We start from the raw sequence: 22,837 nt of genomic DNA on the forward strand, positions 1-22,837 counted from the left end.
TGACTGTATAAATGTTAGTCATAAAATCTAACGTACCTCAGGAAGTGTGCTGACGAGCGTGAGACCTCACCCCCTCCTCTTTCACAGACCATGCATCAAACCTGACGTTCTCTGCATCCACTGATGATGAGATGGCTCTTGAGACGACGATCTCACCCGTCTGGTCACAAGGTCGAGTCTCTGGCAAATACACACTGTGTACTCCAGTCTTAAATGCCACCATGTTCCAATCCATGTAGATGCACCACAGCTGTGAGTCCTGACGAGCCGCAGGTGATCAGCCTCAGGTGATCAGGGTGAGGTCCTGATAAACTCAGCTACACAGCCACTCAGTCCCAAATGCAAGCCACCTGGAAGGAAAAACAAAAGACAGAAACAAAAAGGCAGCCAGGCCCCCCAGCCATACAACACAATCTCTGTTTTGAACTGGGAGACAGGTATAAGCACTGAGGACTGAAAGAAAGTCCCACTGTGGAAAGGAAAAGGATGATCACCTGGACTGCAGTAACTACAGGGGTATTACACTGCTGTGTGTTGGGAAAGGTGTTTGCAACCATTAGTCTTCATACAATTCAGTCACAGCAACTTGCCACCCAGTGACTGGAACAGTTTGGCTTTAAACCCTTTAAACCATGAGTGTTGTATGGAGTAGAATCAATGGATATCATGGTTGCGGCACTTGAGAAGGAATCACAGTGTCTCAGTTTGTGATTGTCGTGGCTCAACAGATCCAGGACTTCATTGACTTCCTGAACTCGTGAGGAAAGTATCAAACTTGTGCTTGACCGTTCACTTATCTTGGCATGTCTTCAGGGTCCTTAGCCACCGAGATTGGGCGATGCTTGGGGCTCTGCAGAATGAAAACCCAAGTCTTTAGGGTGCTGGTGCTTCTTGTCTTCCTCTACGGCCAAGGCTCGGATGCTAACCAGTGACCTAAGGTGACAACAGGATGTCTTTGGTACTGTGCCTCAAAAATGGAATCTTACAACCATTTTGGATATGTGCTTTGGTTTTGTTCTTTGTTTGAAATGGTTTTTAGAGTCTTGGCATTTGTAAATATTATTAGTGAAGACAAAGAGCATGAGTGTGTGTGCTCCTGATCTTTCAGACCAAACCAAACTTGTTTTAACAACTTGAAGGCGTGCAACTTTACAGCTCTGACCATAAGAATGACGCTAGATCCAAACGGTCTTATCTTGATCCCTGCTGACAGCTGTGGACACAAATGTGGCACGAGTTCATCTGTGTACATTTTTATTCGGCAGCTCACCGACAGGCTGGTTGCATCTGTATAATGGATAAAAAGCATTTTAGCAGCATTAACAAGCCCATAAAGGACTACAGCAATGATGTAATCATACAGAGCCAAGCATGACAGTCGGCGGGAAGCTGCAATGCGTTGGATTGACCATGGATTAGATGCAGGCTGGTATTGGACAAGCTCTGATGAAGGCCACCTCTCTGGACACAATGAGAGGAGAGCAGACTGTGCTTCCTTCAGCTGCAAAGATATCCCACGTTATTGATTAGCCAGTTGTGGAATTCTCCCAACGTCAAGGCTAAAGAAGGCCAAACGTCACATGGTCCAGCCACGGTGTACCAAAGGCAGTGCTTATCCTCCTGAGATTAGAGTGATGCAGGAGAAAATATCAGCTCTAACACCTTAGAGCTGAAGGATTTCCAATTTGCTCCCATTCTCATTACTGCACCCCATCAAAACTGTAAACACATGATCTTCAGTCGCCTCCCACTGCCTCGCCACCACAGAACACCGGAAACTCACATAACAGGGAGGCAAAACAAGTCCAGCTACCTTGAGGAGTCTCAGGCCACCTTGATAATATTAACGCGTGCAGGACGGAAAAGGAGGGATGTGAATTTTTAATGCAGAATGTGAATGTAAGAGACATAATTAAGGAAGAGGGTAGAGCGCCCACAGACTGTGCACACCAAAGAGATGAAAATTAATTTAATTTTGAATGAGCACACACTCATTGGTGCTCCGTGGCTTGAATCCACTTGGGAGGCAGAACTCAGCTGGAGACATCTGGGTGAGAATTTTAATGTTTGAGGTAACCCTTTGTGACCTGTGGCTGTTTTTGAGTTTTAACCTGAAAATATACACCAGTTATTCATTAACAACCCCCCCCCCAACTGGGCCTGGCTCCAGAAAGAGGTCTGGTTTTCCTAATTCAGGTGAGGTGACAGAAGGTCTTTCTAGTCCTACTCCTGACTGAGTCAGAAGGCGAGACTCTTGATTTACCAGTGGACTGCGGTCATGAACTTCGGGGAATGACCGAAAGATCGCAGATACAAGCAGTGGAAATGAGATTCCTCCATTGGGTATCTGGGCTTACATTCCGGGACAGGGTGTGAAACTCGGGGAGGGACTCGGCTTCTTCACATACAAAAGGAGCCAGCTGTGGTGGTTCAGACATCTGGTGAGGATACCTCCTGGTCCTCTCCCTAGGGACGTCTTCCAGGCATGTCCATTAAGAAGAAGAGCCTTTATCATCATTGTACATATATATACACACATACATACAACAAAACTTGTCCTCTGCATTTAACCCATCCTAATTACAGTTAGACACAATCCAACCACAGTCCGGTGCATGAAGACCAACTCCAGATGTAGAGATGCTGCCTTGGTCAGGGGCAGAGAAAGGAGTAGACCCTGAATAAGCATGTTTTGATTGTGGGAGGAAACCCACACAGACAAGGGGAGAACATGCAAACTCCACACAGAAAGGGCAGGAAGCAATCCCACGACCTTCTTGCTGTGAAGCACCAGTGCTAACTACTAAGCCACCGTGCAGCCGTGTCCATTTTGGAAGAAGGAGGAGGCCCCGTGGAAGACACAGGGCACACTGGGGCAACAAGGTCAGTAGCATTTTTATCAAAAAGTCAACGGCATTCAGATAATCTGATTTTTGCACAGTATACAAAAACATAAAAGATTGCAGTGTCCAATCCTATGGATTTGGAAGAGCCCCCATAGGCCTAAACTTGAGGACTGAATTACACTGATGTGAGAGACTGTGGCCTATGAGGTGCTCATCTCAAAAATACATAAGGCCCAGGATAAAACCAGCAAATTGTGGCTATATTTCATGTAATTTCTTTAAGAACAAGACTCCGCTATCATCAAAATACCATGATTGTGCCATTGATTATTTTACACAATACATAGTTTTTTTAATTTTTTCACAGCGTCATAAGTGATTAGCGCGTTTACATCCAAAGGAGGTCCCTGGTTCAAGGTCACCTCCATGTTCATCTGGAGTCATGTCACAATGGGCACGGTGTAAATTTTGTGCCAAATGAATGTGCGAATCCATCAGATTTATTTTGCCGACCCTGGGCAGAAAAAAAGGGAAAATGCAAAATAAACTACCTACTGTGTTAAAAAAAAAAACACCACTAAGTGCTGAATTTGTTCAACTCTTCTTTATTACTACATATTATTTAAATTGCTGGTTTGGCTCCCAATCACAAGTGATGTTCATGGATAAAACACCCCCCAACCTTCTTCCAACACCTTCACATTCCTACTTTCCCGCACATTGATTTATTGTCAGTTCTACTTGTCACAGGTCACATTAGTGTCACTAATTTAATAAAACAGAGCCAAAAAAAAAAAAAAAAAAAGACTGGGATTAAAATTGCACAACCTCTTTGTGTGTGTGTGTGTGTATCTGGGGGGGCACACTGATATGTCAGAAAAAAGTTAACGCTGAAGTAAATTTCATGTACAAAGGCAGACTGTTTCTGTCATACAGTTGGAGTGTTGACAGGGAAACCTGAACGCTCCTGTAAAGCTAATGACCCAGGAAGAAGCTTAAACATTGTTTTTTCCACTAATTCATGAACATGTTTTCCAATCTATGATCCACATTTTTTTTTTTTTTTTTTACTTGTTCACCTGGACAGGCAAATTATATTTCAAATTGACTTATACATCAAAAGAACATTGCATTACCATCTCTGGCCATAAGATGGCACAATCTGTATGGGTGATAAGCAGCCCTGCTTATGTGTGGTCCACACTCTGGAGCAGAATGTAGCAGTAACGTATCATTAAGCTAGATGCCAGTCACCAACGGTATGCTGGGATTTAGTGACCAAAACAAAGTGAATAAATCATGCTCTCAAAGCGATTGACCATGAATAAAGAGAAGGAATAACTTTCAGACTTCTCACCACACTTGTTTGCAAACAGCCAGAAAAGCAACAAGGAAGACGGTTAGGCTAAGGTAAGGCTTACTACAATGTTTTAAAAATGGGTGATTAGTTAAAAAGTTTAAATGGTAAATGGACTGCATTTATATAACACTTTTCCATCTGCCTTGGATGCTCAAAGTGCTTTACAATAATGCCTCAAATTCACCCCAATGTGAGGGTGCTGCCATACAAGGTGCACACATTTAGCTACTCAGTGGCCACAAGAAGCATTTTACTCCTAAACACTTTGTGCCTCACATAACATTAATTAGCTCCTTAGCTTCTGCTTGATAATGCAGTGTTTGCGTTATGAACAATGTCCTGATTAGTTAATTTCACTTCTTACTGCATGAAGCACAAGTATATTGAAGTGCTGAAGTAAGTATTTTGAAAAATAAACATAAGCGATGCAACATGTATGTGGTTTTTTCCCTCTTCATGAAGCATTTTTCAACAGATGGAACTAATAATCTGGTGCGAAATATAGTCCAGAAAATATATGATGTTGACTTTTGCGGAATGCTCTGTGGGACTGGAATTGGACTACAGACTAGGGTTCAATTCCAAGTATGTTATTCATACTACCTGTCTGTGATCTTGGATACTTCATCTGCATTGTCTAAGCTCACCCAATTGTAAATTGACACCAGCCTTGTACAATGAAGTGACCTGCGACAGACTGGCATCCTGTACGGTGTTTTGGGGACAAGTACAGGTAACAGTGTGCCTCAAGGCTGATAAAGGACTTACTTCTTCGACGACACACAGACACACACACTAACACAACATATTTGTTTTATCCCCTGTTGTGTCTAATTGGCCATTACTGCTTGGCTGCTTGGCTTTTTTTAAAATCACATATAACAGCATTTGGAATAGGGCGTGGCTACAGGTATGAAACATATCTCAAATGTGAATGGCTACAAGTACATTTCTGCACATGTCCAGCAGTAGTGCTGAGTGTGTGGCACTCTGACACGCAGTAGTTTCACACTCCCCCAATATTGGACTAATACTGCCCTAATATATGAGATCGGTGCAATTTAAGAACAACCCCAGGTTTCTTTTCAGCACTGTAGCCAGGCTGACAAAGAGTCAGAGCTCTATTGAGCCGAGTATTCCTTTAACTTTAACTAGTAATGACTTCATGACTTTCTTTGCTAATAAAATTTTAACTATTAGAGAAAAAATTACTCATAACCATCCCAAAGACATATCATTATCTTTGGCTGCTTTCAGTGATGCCGGTATTTGGTTAGACTCTTTCTCTCCGATTGTTCTGTCTGAGTTATTTTCATTAGTTACTTCATCCAAACCATCAACATGTCTATTAGACCCCATTCCTACCAGGCTGCTCAAGGAAGCCCTACCATTAATTAATGCTTCGATCTTAAATATGATCAATCTATCTTTATTAGTTGGCTATGTACCTCAGGCTTTTAAGGTGGCAGTAATTAAACCATTACTTAAAAAGCCATCACTTGACCCAGCTATCTTAGCTAATTATAGGCCAATCTCCAACCTTCCTTTTCTCTCAAAAATTCTTGAAAGGGTAGTTGTAAAACAGCTAACTGATCATCTGCAGAGGAATGGTCTATTTGAAGAGTTTCAGTCAGGTTTTAGAATTCATCATAGTACAGAAACCCGCATTAGTGAAGGTTACAAATGATCTTCTTATGGCCTCAGACAGTGGACTCATCTCTGTGCAAGTCCTGTTAGACCTCAGTGCTGCTTTTGATACTATTGACCATAAAATTTTATTACAGAGATTAGAGCATGCCATAGGTATTAAAGGCACTGCACTGCGGTGGTTTGAATCATATTTATCTAATAGATTACAATTTGTTCATGTAAATGGGGAGTCTTCTTCACAGACTAAGGTTAATTATGGAGTTCCACAAGGTTCTGTGCTAGGACCAATTTTATTCACTTTATACATGCTTCCCTTGGGCAGTATTATTAGAAAGCATTGCTTAAATTTTCATTGTTACGCAGATGATACCCAGCTTTCTCTATCCATGAAGCCAGAGGACACACACCAATTAGTTAAACTGCAGGAATGTCTTACAGACATAAAGACATGGATGACCTCTAATTTTCTGCTTTTAAATTCAGATAAAACTGAAGTTATTGTACTTGGCCCCACAAATCTTAGAAACATGGTGTCTAACCAGATCCTTACTCTGGATGACATTACCCTGACCTCTAGTAATACTGTGAGAAATCTTGGAGTCATTTTTGATCAGGATATGTCCTTCAATGCGCATATTAAGCAAATATGTAGGACTGCTTTTTTACATTTGCGCAATATCTCTAAAATTAGAAATGTCTCAGAGTGATGCTGAAAAACTAATTCATGCATTTATTTCCTCTAGGCTAGACTATTGTAATTCATTATTATCAGGTTGTTCTAAAAGTTCCCTGAAAAGCCTTCAGTTAATTCAAAATGCTGCATCTAGAGTACTGACGGGGACTAGAAGGAGAGAGCATATTTCACCCATATTGGCCTCTCTTCATTGGCTTCCTGTTATTCTAGAATAGAATTTAAAATTCTTCTTCTTACTTATAAGGTTTTGAATAATCAGGTCCCATCTTATCTTAGGGACCTCTTAGTACCATATCACCCCAATAGAGCGCTTCACTCTCAGACTGCAGGCTTACTTGTAGTTCCTAGGGTTTGTAAGAGTAGAATGGGAGGCAGAGCCTTCAGCTTTCAGGCTCCTCTCCTGTGGAACCAGCTCCCAATTCGGATCAGGGAGATAGACACCCTCTCTACTTTTAAGATTAGGCTTAAAACTTTCCTTTTTGCTAAAGCTTATAGTTAGGGCTGGATCAGGTGACCCTGAACCATCCCTTAGTTATGCTGCTATAGACTTAGACTGCTGGAGGTTCCCATGATGCACTGAGTGTTTCTTTCTCTTTTTGCTCTGTATGCACCACTCTGCATTTAATCATTAGTGATTGATCTCTGCTCCCTTCCACAGCATGTCTTTTTCCTGATTCTCTCCCTTCAGCCCCAACCAGTCCCAGCAGAAGACTGCCCCTCCCTGAGCCTGGTTCTGCTGGAGGTTTCTTCCTGTTAAAAGGGAGTTTTTCCTTCCCACTGTCGCCAAGTGCTTGCTCATAGGGGGTTGTTTTGACCGTTGGGGTTTTCTGTAATTATTGTTTGGCTTTTGCCTTACAATATAAAGTGCCTTGGGGCAACTGTTGTTGTGATTTGGCGCTATATAAATAAAATTGATTTGATTTGATCCCTGCGCAGTACTAATGATCAAAATGTACAGAAATGTCTGTACCTGTAGCCACATGCTTGATATGAATGAGTACTTTTACTTTTTTGTGTGTGTAAACAGTGTGCAGGCTTTTTCTACTGCATACATGATGGGACTGTACATTTGGGCTATATTTGGGACGTCCAGTATGATCAGACTGTATGTTCTCTTTTCACATCGATACATGATATTTAAGTCTGAAACAACATTGCTGAAGTAGAGATGTGGCTACACACAATAGCAAATCATACGTAACAATGTGTTACGTATTGTTACCAAGGGCGCAATTTAGAACTAGAAATTGGGGGTGGGGCAAAGTGCGAGGCCCGCAGGGCCGAAGTCCATAGGCCGGGGGTCTGGGGGCGCTTTATGCCCCCAGAAGCCAACGGTTTCTAGATAAGCTCAGATGCATTCTGAGCATCCAGAACAGTAATTTTAATGTTTTGAGAAGACCATAAAGTGGACACCATTTGAGTTATGCAATATGAAAGTGTGGATATAAGTACTCTATTCTGAGAATAGCCAGCACTGATTTTATTAACATCCTGGTGTAAATAAGGTTTTACCACATGTGTAGAACTCAAAAAGAATGATAGGTTGAGTTTTCATAAAAAAAACAACTGCATTGTGGTAAAATGTATTCATAAATATGAAAGAACAGGCTCTTAATAATTATTAACTATCGCATACTGTATTTTTTTTTCCTCAAGATTTGTTTTTGCATAAGTTTGAAAAAACAATAGATCATAAGTTTAGGATAAATTACTTATCATGAATTTAATTTTCAAAGTGGCACTAATGACGGCACTCATACTGAACATAATTTCGCTTGCATAGACTGATTTTGGAGATCAAGCAATAATTGCAGATGTGCTGAGGTCCCAGATAGCTTTTCTGATTTCCTTTTCTAACTTTCAGAATTTAGTAAATTAGCATATGGTCCATTGATACTTATGTGTAGACACTAGTCCCTGAAGGCAACTATTTTTGGTTTCAAATCTGGGCAAATGCAGTCCCAGAAAATTCTGAATGTGACAAACAAGAAACAGGTGTAAACAAGTCAATGCTGCTAAAAATACAAACTTGCAGAAACAAAGATACTATTCTAACATGGTTTGCACATAAGACTGACATAGCATGTTTCAAGTACATACATATATGTCAGAAGGTGGGGGGGACGTACCATATTCTGTCCCCCCTGGTTGAAAAGGTGGGGGGACATGTCCCCCCTATCCCCCACCAAATTGCGCCCATGATTGTTACATATCTGGTGGAACTCTACATGCCGGCCCGGGCTTTGCGGTCGCAGGATGCGGGACTTCTCTTGGCTCCCAGGGTGAAGAAGAAGTCAGCGGGTGTGTAAACAACTTTTTGTTATTGTGCACCTGTTCTGTGGAAAGGTCTTCCTGCGACCATGAGGCAGTCAGAGTCCGTGGACATTTTTAAGTCAAGACTTAAAACCAATTTTTATTCTCTTTCTTTTGAAGGTTTTTTTTTATCTGTTTTATTCTTTTACTTCTGTTTTTAATTATGCATTTGAATTTTTATGTTGAACTGTTCTGTGTGAGGCGCCTTTAGAACAGAAGCAATCGAAAGCCACAGATGGACGGGCATAAACACAGTTCAGTCTGCTCAGTTCTTCCCTCTCTTTGGCTCCTCTCTGACTTTCCTGTTTCTTTCTTTCCAACTGTCATCCAGTGAAGTGCTTCAAAGAAGACGAGGCTCTTCCGAACATCACCTGTGTTGTGTGTAATTTGTTGATGAACTAGCTTTAACGTCGACTGTTAGCAAAAATAAAACATGTTCCCTTGTTGGTTTTGAATTCTAGAGTTCGTCCTAAATAGTGCAAGATAGGCTACATGTATTCTGCTCAGCATTCTACTGTCTAAAAACTAAATTAGAGAATTCACCTCATTACAAAATACTAAAATATGTCCACGTGTGAATATTTTACATAATAAATCATTTTACTTTTGCCTGCATTGTGTCACGAGTGGATTGGATCGAGTGAGCCCCGAAACGGAGTCCAGTGCAAACGTAGAGGAGCTCCCAAAAATAATGTCTTCTAACTTCGCTGCGGGACGTGAGGGTCGTCTTGGCTGCTGTCCAGCAGCTCGTCCTCAGAAAAACTGATGTGAAGACAGGTTTCGTTAATGGGAGACGAGAAGGGCAGAGAGCGCTCACGGCTGTCTGCGTATGATTTGACAGCAGGGGGCGTGGCAGAGTGCGAGTCACTCCGCACCTCTAGGGGGCTGTCGCAGCCGCTGGACGCCGTTAAAAACGTCCCTCGGTTCCCTGATGGGTTGTCATTGTCAACCAGGGGCGACAGCAGGGACTTGGTCTCGGAGCGAACCCCCGAGTCCTCGCTGGCGGAGGATGAGCTGCTTTCGCCGTTGCTGAGGGAGTGGAAGTCAGCGGAGGACAGGGAGCTGGGGGTGATGTCCGGGAAGGAGAGGCTGCTGCTGCGGCTGGGCACCACATCATTAACGGTGACCTCTGTGGGCACAGCTGTGACTTCTGACCCCGGAGACAAGGTTCGACTGGCCCGTTTGCGGTTTGTGGTTGGTGGAGGAGGGTCGATCTTGGGGATTGTCTCCTTACACCTGCCAGTGACAGAGCAGAGACACTACTTAGTGAAATTTGACAGAATACATTTTGTGATCAAGGTGAGGACTGAAGCTCTGTGAACGCATTGGTGTGTTTCGTTGGCGCACTGAGACGAAGCCTGAAGCCAGATTAGCTCTCACATTACAGCCCCATTTAACTGAGCACGCCGTGACGTCAGCTGTTACCAGACAAGACTATCTTTCTCATGCTCTACGCGGCCGTGCCTGTCGAGGCACTTATCTCCATCCCACTGCTCCCCTGGTAAGACAACAGAGGGACAGCGAAAGAAAGTGAGGAGAAGGGCTGCTGGCTTTCCTCTCATTTGCTGCCATAAATAGTCACATTACATTTTCCCTGATTACACCACAATAACGACATGAGCGGCCAGTGCACATGCACACAATCCCAGTCTGCTTTCAAATGAGATCTGGCATAAACCTGCTAACAAGCTTTGCTTCCTCCAACTCCTCCCATTGACATGATAGTGGAAGCTGTTAACTGGGTTCTCTCCTGATATCCTGCCTGTTGATGAATCCTGGCCCCGGTAACTGACTTATGTGCTGCTGTAACCTCATGAGACATTTTGCTGTCTGCAACAACAACAGCTGGCTTCTTATAGCCGTGAAAGTAAACCGTGGCAAGAAAGTCCGAAAGCACTCAATAGAGCACAGAAGTCTACCAAAGCCTAAAATGCTCCCTGAGGTAAGGTCAGGTCAGGGGTCTCATGTTCCCAGCGTGCGTACGCAAAAAGACATGGCGTCCGTCTGTCTCCACGCCAACGTTCAGGTGTATCAAAAGTGAGATGACTGTGGAAATGTGCGGTGCCTCATGCAAAAATCCTGGCTGGCGTACGCATGTTTCTACAGCTACTGGTCTACTGCCGACATGTAGAGGTGATGCCGGGAACTGTTAAAAGTGTGAAAACAAGAAGTCATCAGAGTGATTTGCACACCAGAGACACACTGAGCAATTAACACACCCACATATGGGTGGATATAAAAGCACGTCCAAAGTGATGCATAAAATGGTATTGACAGTGGCTGCATTAGCTGTTAGAGGACCTTGCAAATGGTGCAATCCGAGGTGGGCGTGTATTCAGGGAATGTTAGGATTTACTTGCAAATGACGATAATTGGCTCATAAGCTGATTTCAATTACCAAGGTCACTGTTACTGGAGTTGTGGGCAGAACGCGACCAGCCCAGAGGGGTTGTCTGTGCCCACACAGGTGCTGAACATGCTGGGTTTCCTGCCAACAGGGGCATTCCAGCGGGAGCTGGCCGACCGGTCAGGCATGTGCCGGTCAACCTTGAGCCGAGCCATGGCAGCTGTGTGGAACAAAATCATCCGTATGTCGTCCAGGTACATCACATTCCAACATTAAAGTTCAATTTGCAGCAAGTGCTGATTTCCCTAATGTAATCGGAGCTATTGACTGCACGCATATTGCTATAAAGGTGCCATCACATGACAAATTTGTCTTTAATAGGAAACACTTTCATTCCATTAATGTTCAAATCATATGTGATGCACAATTGCACATCAGGCGAGAGGCTGGCACGGTGCGAGATGGATGGCTGCTTAGTGGTTAAATAGTTTATTTGTGTAATTATTCCGAACGAAAACCAGCGCGGGCACATTTGGGCATGTGTGCATTCAAATATGTTTTTTTTTTTTTGTTATTATTAATGTCTTTTCTTTTTCTTGATGGTGGAACTAGAGAATTTCTTAAAAGGCCCTGATTGTCATCCTGTGTTCAGTATTTGTCAGTAAACACAGTGTGTAATGTGAATATCACACTATGTCAGCTGCCGCGCACCTAATATGGTTTAACTTCAGTGTGTGTGCGCTGCTTTGAGCCTCAGCATTTACACACACGGACGCACTCATTTCATTTCACACTGCGGCGAGCTGCGTGGGAGAACGGCGACTGAGTCACAGCTTTCATGTTTTTGCACGCCGCCTTTAAGAGTGCTTTAATTTTTACACACAACAACACAGAGATAGTGGTAGACGTCAAACACACTTCACTCCACACTTATGGTACCGGCAAATAACCCAATCAAACTATTTAAATACAGTTGCATATTTACGAGGTCTATTAGAAAAGTATCCGACCTTATTATTTTTTCAAAAACCATATGGATTTGAATCACGTGTGATTGCGTCAGACAAGCTTGAACCCTCGTGCGCATGCGTGAGTTTTTCCAAGCCTGTTGGTTGCGTCATTCGCCTGTGAGCAGGCTTTGAGTAAGGAGTGGTCCACCCCCTCGCCGGATTTTTCGTAAATGGGGGCATAGAAAGAGAGGAGTGCAGTGCGTGTGCACTCATTTCCACGTTGACTGGGATGTTCAAACGGAACGTGCCTGGATCCATGGGTTTGCACACTTTGATGCATGTGAATATTTCTGTGTTTTATGCCAGTTTCTGGGTTTTGGTGTACACCATGTTTCAGTAGGAAATCCACGTGTCTTTGTGCATAATGCCCCAGGTCAGGTCAAGGTGCCGCATCCAACACATTATGAAACCACCTTGGGTAGTGGATGTCAACCACCAAAGCAGACAACCAGACCAACCCCACCTCTGTAAAGTAATCATCTATCTGCTGCAGCTCGGTGAAACTTGGGCTTCCTCTTGGACTTCTCCAGCTGCTGAGTTCCTCAACACTGGGGAACCTCCCTGCTGGATCCTGACCCAAGAAGTGCACAATGGCCAAAATGTCATACCTGATGTTCTCTCATACTGTAAGCAATATTCCCCATCTGAATCTCCCCAAATAACTGTTGGTTTGGCACAAGGTCATTTCAACAGTACTCTCCAAAGTTAACCTCCCCCACCCCTCCCACTCCCCAAACTCACTCGTTTCTTATCTGTGATTGGATACAGTGATTGACAGATTTCATTAAGATCAGTAACAGAGTTGTCTCTGCCAAAGTGAGTCCAATCAGAACCCTCAAACCATGTATGTGGAGTGCATGACTTCATTCCAACCAATCACTTCCTCAGGTGGTTTTTGTGACTGATAACGCAGTTGTATGACAATAAATAGCTTCACCCAGCCACTAACCATGAGGGAAAAGAAAGGTTTTTGTGTTATCGTTCATATTCTCTGAAAAATGGCCAGAAAAATCAAAAATTTTGCCATCGTATGTAAACGTATGAGCACAACTGTAAGCAGGAGCTCTCAATTGAAATCACCTGCTGATATCACCATTTTTGTAATGGAACCTTGTGTGCTTAAACGCCTCACCTACACCACTACAACAGGAACATGGATCCATTTCTGGTCACCACAGAAGGCCATTAATGTTTAAACTCCCCAGAGCCGGCACGAACCAATTTGCTGCCTTTGGCAAGATCTTTATCTGGTGTACACGACATCACAGCTAATTAACCAATCAATTACCGTGTTCATACTCTTACACAGTTACAGCAAAGACGGTGTCTGATGTTTTTTATTTTATAAACAAAAAAGAAGAGTAGTAAAAAAGTGTCATCATACAAATTATTAGTACAGTTGTATTCACAATTTGTATGATGACATTTATGACAAATTTAAACTCAATTTTCAATTTATAAAGGTATCGTTTGAACATCAAATTAATATTTTTGTGCAAAAGACTCAAATTACCATGTTTGTTAGACCAACTGTCATTGTCTTTTGTGATGAGGCTTGCCTCTACTGGTCGTTGGCTCTCACTGCGGTATTGTATCACTTCCTGTTCCGGAGCACAGCGGTGTTTTTCTGTATCTGTTAGCTGTTTAATCTGTGCAGTTAGATTGATCTAGTTATCTAGATTACGATTTGTTTCCCAGTGTAATCTTTACGTGCCTTAACTAAAGCACTCCTTCTGCTGAATCACCTCTAAATTATTTACACATTATTCACTTTGCGTGTTTTTAGGAATCCGCTAGCTTAGCGTAGCTACTAGCTCTTAGCCGATTTAGCATGGCGGCTTCTCCTGTCTCTCCCGCACTTTTCTGCTCTGGGTGTGAAATGTTTAGTTATTCCTCGGCCTCCTTTAGCAGTAACGGTACTTGTAATAAGTGTAGCTTATTCGTAGCTTTGGAGGCCAGGCTGGGCGAATTGGAGACTCGGCTCCGCACCGTGGAAAATTCTACAGCTAGCCAGGCCCCTGTAGTCGGTGCGGACCAAGGTAGCTTAGCCGCCGTTAGTTACCCCCTGGCAGATCCCGAGCAGCCGGGAAAGCAGGCTGACTGGGTGACTGTGAGGAGGAAGCGTAGCCCTAAACAGAAGCCCCGTGTACACCGCCAACCCGTTCACATCTCTAACCGTTTTTCCCCACTCGACGACACACCCGCCGAGGATCAAACTCTGGTTATTGGCGACTCTGTTTTGCGAAATGTGAAGTTAGCGACACCAGCAACCATAGTCAATTGTCTTCCGGGGGCCAGAGCAGGTGACATTGAAGGAAATTTGAAACTGCTGGCTAAGGCTAAGCGTAAATTTGGTAAGATTGTAATTCACGTCGGCAGTAATGACACCCGGTTACGCCAATCGGAGGTCACTAAAATTAACATTAAATCGGTGTGTAACTTTGCAAAAACAATGTCGGACTCTGTAGTTTTCTCTGGGCCCCTCCCCAATCAGACCGGGAGTGACGTTTAGCCCCATGTTCTCCTTGAATTGCTGGCTGTCTGAGTGGTGTCCAAAAAATGAGGTGGGCTTCATAGATAATTGGCAAAGCTTCTGGGGAAAACCTGGTCTTGTTAGGAGAGACGGCATCCATCCCACTTTGGATGGAGCAGCTCTCATTTCTAGAAATCTGGCCAATTTTCTTAAATCCTCCAAAACCGTGACTATCCAGGGTTGGGACCAGGAAGCAGAGTTGTAGTCTTACACACCTCTCTGCAGCTTCTCTCCCCCTGCCATCCCCTCATTACCCCATCTCCGTAGAGACGGTGCCTGCTCCCAGACTACCAATAACCAGCAAAAATCTATTTAAGCATAAAAATTCAAAAAGAAAAAATAATATAGCACCTTCAACTGCACCACAGACTAAAACAGTTAAATGTGGTCTATTAAACATTAGGTCTCTCTCTTCTAAGTCCCTGTTGGTAAATGATATAATAATTGATCAACATATTGATTTATTCTGCCTTACAGAAACCTGGTTACAGCAGGATGAATATGTTAGTTTAAATGAGTCAACACCCCCGAGTCACACTAACTGTCAGAATGCTCGTAGCACGGGCCGGGGCGGAGGATTAGCAGCAATCTTCCATTCCAGCTTATTAATTAATCACAAACCCAGACAGAGCTTTAATTCATTTGAAAGCTTGACTCTTAGTCTTGTCCATCCAAATTGGAAGTCCCAAAAACCAGTTTTATTTGTTATTATCTATCGTCCACCTGGTCGTTACTGTGAGTTTCTCTGTGAATTTTCAGACCTTTTGTCTGACTTAGTGCTTAGCTCAGATAAGATAATTATAGTGGGCGATTTTAACATCCACACAGATGCTGAGAATGACAGCCTCAACACTGCATTTAATCTATTATTAGACTCAATTGGCTTTGCTCAAAAAGTAAATGAGTCCACCCACCACTTTAATCATATCTTAGATCTTGTTCTGACTTATGGTATGGAAATAGAAGACTTAACAGTATTCCCTGAAAACTCCCTTCTGTCTGATCATTTCTTAATAACATTTACATTTACTCTGATGGACTACCCAGCAGTGGGGAATAAGTTTCATTACACTAGAAGTCTTTCAGAAAGCGCTGTAACTAGGTTTAAGGATATGATTCCTTCTTTATGTTCTCTAATGCCATATACCAACACAGTGCAGAGTAGCTACCTAAACTCTGTAAGTGAGATAGAGTATCTCGTCAATAGTTTTACATCCTCATTGAAGACAACTTTGGATGCTGTAGCTCCTCTAAAAAAGAGAGCTTTAAATCAGAAGTGCCTGACTCCGTGGTATAACTCACAAACTCGTAGCTTAAAGCAGATAACTTGTAAGTTGGAGAGGAAATGGCGTCTCACTAATTTAGAAGATCTTCACTTAGCCTGGAAAAAGAGTCTGTTGCTCTATAAAAAAGCCCTCCGTAAAGCTAGGACATCTTTCTACTCATCACTAATTGAAGAAAATAAGAACAACCCCAGGTTTCTTTTCAGCACTGTAGCCAGGCTGACAAAGAGTCAGAGCTCTATTGAGCTGAGTATTCCATTAACTTTAACTAGTAATGACTTCATGACTTTCTTTGCTAACAAAATTTTAACTATTAGAGAAAAAATTACTCATAACCATCCCAAAGACGTATCGTTATCTTTGGCTGCTTTCAGTGATGCCGGTATTTGGTTAGACTCTTTCTCTCCGATTGTTCTGTCTGAGTTATTTTCATTAGTTACTTCATCCAAACCATCAACATGTTTATTAGACCCCATTCCTACCAGGCTGCTCAAGGAAGCCCTACCATTATTTAATGCTTCAATCTTAAATATGATCAATCTATCTTTGTTAGTTGGCTATGTACCACAGGCTTTTAAGGTGGCAGTAATTAAACCATTACTTAAAAAGCCATCACTTGACCCAGCTATCTTAGCTAATTATAGGCCAATCTCCAACCTTCCTTTTCTCTCAAAAATTATTGAAAGGGTAGTTGTAAAACAGCTAACTGATCATCTGCAGAGGAATGGTCTATTTGAAGAGTTTCAGTCAGGTTTTAGAATTCATCATAGTACAGAAACAGCATTAGTGAAGGTTACAAATGATCTTCTTATGGCCTCGGACAGTGGACTCATCTCTGTGCTTGTTCTGTTAGACCTCAGTGCTGCTTTTGATACTGTTGACCATAAAATTTTATTACAGAGATTAGAGCATGCCATAGGTATTAAAGGCACTGCGCTGCGGTGGTTTGAATCATATTTGTCTAATAGATTACAATTTGTTCATGTAAATGGGGAATCTTCGTCACAGACTAAAGTTAATTATGGAGTTCCACAAGGTTCTGTGCTAGGACCAATTTTATTCACTTTATACATGCTTCCCTTAGGCAGTATTATTAGACGGTATTGCTTAAATTTTCATTGTTACGCAGATGATACCCAGCTTTATCTATCCATGAAGCCAGAGGACACACACCAATTAGCTAAACTGCAGGATTGTCTTACAGACATAAAGACATGGATGACCTCTAATTTCCTGCTTTTAAACTCAGATAAAACTGAAGTTATTGTTCTTGGCCCCACAAATCTTAGAAACATGGTGTCTAACCAGATCCTTACTCTGGATGGCATTACCCTGACCTCTAGTAATACTGTGAGAAATCTTGGAGTCATTTTTGATCAGGATATGTCATTCAAAGCGCATATTAAACAAATATGTAGGACTGCTTTTTTGCATTTATGCAATATCACTAAAATCAGAAAGGTCTTGTCTCAGAGTGATGCTGAAAAACTAATTCATGCATTTATTTCCTCTAGGCTGGACTATTGTAATTCATTATTATCAGGTTGTCCTAAAAGTTCCCTAAAAAGCCTTCAGTTAATTCAAAATGCTGCAGCTAGAGTACTGACGGGGACTAGAAGGAGAGAGCATATCTCACCCATATTGGCCTCTCTTCATTGGCTTCCTGTTAATTCTAGAATAGAATTTAAAATTCTTCTTCTTACTTATAAGGTTTTGAATAATCAGGTCCCATCTTATCTTAGGGACCTCGTAGTACCATATCACCCCAATAGAGCGCTTCGCTCTCAGACTGCAGGCTTACTTGTAGTTCCTAGGGTTTGTAAGAGTAGAATGGGAGGCAGAGCCTGTTGTATGGCTGGGGGGCCTGGCTGCCTTTTTGTTTCTGTCTTTTGTTTTTCCTTCCAGGTGGCTTGCATTTGGGACTGAGTGGCTGTGTAGCTGAGTTTATCAGGACCTCACCCTGATCACCTGCGGCTCGTCAGGACTCATAGCTGTGGTGCATCTTCATGGATTGGAACATGGTGGCATTTAAGACTGGAGTACACAGTGTGTATTTGCCAGAGACTCGACCTTGTGACCAGACGGGTGAGATCGTCGTCTCGGGAGCCATCTCATCATCAGTGGATGCAGAGAACGTCCAGGTTTGATGCATGGTCTGTGAAAGAGGAGAGGGTGAGGTCTCACGCTCGTCAGCACACTTCCTGAGGTACGTTAGATTTTGTGACTAACATTTATACAGTCAGTAAATGTGGTGTCCCTCACACCTTATTATATTGAGCTGTATGTTGGTCGTTTAAATCAGCTTCCGCTGCAGTGAGTTTGTGAACTGGTTGTTCCATGCCTGCAGGGTGGGAAGCTGATTAGTAATTAAGCCAGGAAGTGTTTGCTGTCTGTACACCTTTGAGCGTTCTCTCTGTGTGTGGAGTGTGGACTCACATAATGATTCCTTCTTTCACAGACTCGGTTTGTCGCGGCCACCTGGGGGGTGTCGGCGGGGTCCTTGGGTCCGAACCAGTTCTGGCTCCGGACCGTTAGCGCTGCTGGGAGCGCACCGCAATCCACCATGCCAGACCGCGCACGTTTATATTTTTCACAGCACTGTTATGTTCATTAAACTCTGTTATCCTTTGTACCGTACTCTGCTTATTTTATACTGGGTCCTTCAAACGCTGGTCGGTTCTCCGGGCTGCGTCCGACACATAACAGAGCCTTCAGCTTTCAGGCTCCTCTCCTGTGGAACCAGCTCCCAATTCAGATCAGGGAGACAGACACCCTCTCTACTTTTAAGATTAGGCTTAAAACTTTCCTTTTTGCTAAAGCTTATAGTTAGGGCTGGTTAGGTGACCCTGAACCATCCCTTAGTTATGCTGCTATAGACGTAGACTGCTGGGGGGTTCCCATGATGCACTGTTTCTTTCTCTTTTTGCTCTGTATGCACCACTCTGCATTTAATCATTAGTGATCGATCTCTGCTCCCCTCCACAGCATGTCTTTTTCCTGGTTCTCTCCCTCAGCCCCAATCAGTCCCAGCAGAACACTGCCCCTCCCTGAGCCTGGTTCTGCTGGAGGTTTCTTGCTGTTAAAAGGGAGTTTTTTCTTCCCACTGTAGCCAAGTGCTTGCTCACAGGGGGTCGTTTTGACTGTTGGGGTTTTACATAATTATTGTATGGCCTTGCCTTACAATATAAAGCGCCTTGGGGCAACTGTTTGTTGTGATTTGGTGCTATATAAAAAAAAATTGATTGATTGATTGATTGATTGATTGATGAGTCGTTGCTAGAGGTGGGCGATACTGGGAATTTTGGTATTGATCCAATACCAACTAAATACAGGCCCAGTATCGCTGATACCGATACCTTTTCATATTTAAGCTTCATTCATCCAAAGGATCCATAAGACCTAAGATAGAATTTCGCCAAACATTGTACGTGACAACAAAATACTTTATCACAATCAACATTTTTGTTAAAAAAAAAAAATCACTCAACACAACTTAAAACAAAATCTCCTGAGGTCGAGGGCTGACAAGCCACAATACAAGGGTGCACTGTTCTATGTTGTGTGACACAACACAGCGCTGCTCTTACAGACAGAGAGTAGACTTTGATGAATCTGCGTGAGCAGCACTCAGTGCGTGTGGGAGAGAAAAAAAAGCTTGAGTATCGATCTTTTTACACAAGGATTGTTCAATATCAATACCAGTGTTGGTATCGATATTATCAATATTAGGATTGTTCCGCCCACCTCTAGTCTCTGCCCTGTCTATTTCACATTTTTAATTCTCTTCTCTCCTTCTTTTTCTACTGTAGGCACCAGGGGGCTTTGGGCTTTTTGAGATGATGGTATGCAGCCTATTAAACTATTGGATTTAGTATAAGATGGCTCTGATTATAAGACTATGACTTTTAAACTTACAATAAAAACTAATCCCTACATCATGACTGAAATAAAGCCAAAATGATGGGTTGCATAAGTAATTGCACCCTTTAGTGTAACAAGGAAGTCATCACCTTTAAAGCCAGTTTTCTCTTACAGGACAGGGGATGGACACATGAACATTTCCAAGTCAATGAACATCTTTTGGAATTCATTTACAATGAATTATGATTAGAAATACAAAGACTCCAGTACTGTATGCTAAATATATCTGGAGCATCGATTTCTATTTACTCACTAGATGCAGGACCAGGCCGATCCGCTCATTGGCTGGCTGTTGCCAGAGCGCCGCCATCTTGGTTAGTGTTTAACAACCAGAAATAAATGGAAATCAATGTGGCCATGATCAATGTTTTCAAGAGAGAGTTTCACCATAAATATGCATTTTCCGTGCTATTACTGTGCTGTGACATTTATTCAAACTCAATCCCTCATTTGTACACCCAATATCCAAACGCAGAAGAAGATCAGACTATTTATATTCAGGCTTGGGGAGTAATGGAATACATGTAACAGCGTTACATAATTAGGATACAAAAAAAGGGTAACTGTATTCCGCTGCAGTTACAGAAAAAAAAAAGACGTATTCAGATTACAGGTATATTTAGTAAAACTGGGGATTAGTTCGCAGGATTACAATTTTAATGCATTTTATGATATTATCTGTATATATTTTTTTCTTTGAAACGAAAACGTCTCTCCATGGACAACGACATGACGTCTCCGAACCGGGCAAAATATTGATGAAGTACCTGGATGTTAATGCATTTTCAATGGAGATTCGCGACTGAACACACTCAGAAAAATGCTCGCAAAATACGTTTTAAAATGCCATTTGGACCTGGATATTGAGCCAGTAAAATTAAATTACATTAAACTATGTCAGGAAAGTATTAAATGTACTCTGACACACACACATTCCCAAATATTAGTGTTGAAAGTTACACGGATCTGCGCTGTTCAAGCTGCTGAGCTGAGGCGTCCTGCACCTGCTGTTCAGTGCAGCTCCTAAAACCATTACAATACATTTATATACATATTATATTTTTACACAATTATCCTTTATTGACCGAGTTTCATTCATGAAGTCAGTGGCGGGTACACATCTCTAAGTGTGGGTGTGACTGTGAGCGGCACAGCGCATGTCATTATAATCTCATTATTTTAAGGTGCAATTTAAAAAAAATCCCCACTCTTGTTGAACAATTTTAATCACTGACGACAAGTATCTCCTCCACGTCGAAAGGAGTCAGTTGAGGTGGCTCGGGCATCTTTTCCGGATGGCCCCTGGACGCCTCGGAGAGGTGTTCTGGGCACGTCCCATTGGGAGGAGGCCCTGGGGAAGAGCCAGGACACGCTGGAGGTGTTGTATGGCTGGGGGGGCCTGGCTGCTGGTTTGTTTGCCTTTTGTGTTTCCTCCCAGGTGGCGTGCATTTGGGACTGAGTGGCTGTGTTGCTGAGGCTGTTAGGACTTCACCCTGATCACCTGCGACTCGTCAGGACTCACAGCTGAGGTGCATCTGGAGGGATTGGAGTATGTTGGCATTTAAGACTGAAGTGCACAGTGTGCATTTGCCAGAGACTCGACCTTGTGACCAGACGGGTGAGATCGTCGTCTTGGGAGCCATCTCATCAGCAGCGGACGCTGAGAAACGTCCAGGTTTGATGCACGGTCTGTGAAAGAGGAGAGGGTGAGGTCTCACGCTCGTCAGCACACTTCCTGAGACTCGGTTGTTGCGGCCACCTGGGGGGTGTCGGCGGGGTCCTTGGGTCCGAAACAGCTTTTGGCTCCGGACCATTAGCGCTGCTGGGAGCGCACCACGCCAGACCGCACCTTTTTGTTATATTATCGTTTGTTATGATCACTGTTATGTATTAAATTCAGTTAGCCTTTGTACCGTGCTCTGCTTATTTCATACTGGGTCCTTCAAACGCTGGTCGGTTCTCCGAGCTGCGTCCGACACATAACAGTAGTCTCTGGCCAAACACCACGGACCCAGCGGTAGCAGAGACGGTTACGCGCCGGGAAGGCGGCAGCAGACGTTCAGTGGTTATCCGGATCAGTTGCGGGGCTCTCCGCCCGGAAGGTGCGTGTTTGAGAACCCATTACTGGATACTAATTTGTGCAGCCGTGTCCTGTGTTTGTGCCTCATCCGTGGGTCGTGGTGGAGTGTGACTGGCGACAGCTTCGCGTCACACTCCGACCGGATAAGAGGCTTAAACGGGAGCTGCAAGAGTGCGTTTGTAATGGGTTCACGCGCACGGCGGAGCTCTGTTAGCACGGGTCGCTGGGCTTCCTGTGCTACAGTCGTAGCCCCGTTTCCCCGGATAGAAGGTAACTACTGCGTCTGTTGTTTCAGCTCCGGCGTTATTTAGTTGAGCACATTTTGGTTGTTGCACACAGCTGCGCACGAAGATGCAGCTCGTTTGTTTTTTGTCACCAAAGGGGGTTTTTCATTTTTTAGCACTCTGGTTCCCCCTTGTGGTGACTGAATCACGGTACCGTCAAGCTCTTGAGTAGGAACAGGTGTGTTCCATTTGGTTGAGCTTGACGGTATAACTCACTGATTTGTTTTGTGTTGGTTCATTTTGTGTGGGTGTCTTTTTTGAGTGGGTTTTTGTGGGCTTTTGTTTTTTTTGTCCACTGTTTGTCTGGGGGTGCGATCCTGCGGCCTTTGCTACACAAAACAAAAAAAAAAAAAAAAAAAAAAAAAAAAAGGAAAGACGGGGACCCAAATAACTGTGTTGGTCTGTTTTTTTTTTTTTCTTGTTTCTTTTTGTTTCACATCCCCAGGATTAGGTGGAACGGTCCCCTGGGGGGGTGATGGGGTGGTATTTGGGGTTGTTTTTTTCTCTTTGTTTTTT

At 43.1% G+C, this 22,837-nt stretch overlaps 1 protein-coding gene across 1 annotated transcript in view; it reads right to left on the reverse strand.

The window, feature by feature from the left end:
• Positions 1–9,021: 9,021 nt before the first annotated feature.
• si:dkey-34e4.1 (carboxyl-terminal PDZ ligand of neuronal nitric oxide synthase protein) overlaps positions 9,022–22,837 on the reverse strand; it is a 126,111-nt gene continuing 112,295 nt past the window's right edge. The window contains exon 13 of the mRNA XM_034192984.1: positions 9,022–10,099. Within this exon, the coding sequence (XP_034048875.1) occupies positions 9,562–10,099 (538 nt within the window). The 3' untranslated portion in view covers positions 9,022–9,561. The remainder of the gene's footprint in view (positions 10,100–22,837) is intronic.

This window comes from Thalassophryne amazonica, chromosome 17 (genome assembly GCF_902500255.1).
Source record: "Thalassophryne amazonica chromosome 17, fThaAma1.1, whole genome shotgun sequence".
NCBI classification, from domain to species: domain Eukaryota; kingdom Metazoa; phylum Chordata; class Actinopteri; order Batrachoidiformes; family Batrachoididae; genus Thalassophryne; species Thalassophryne amazonica.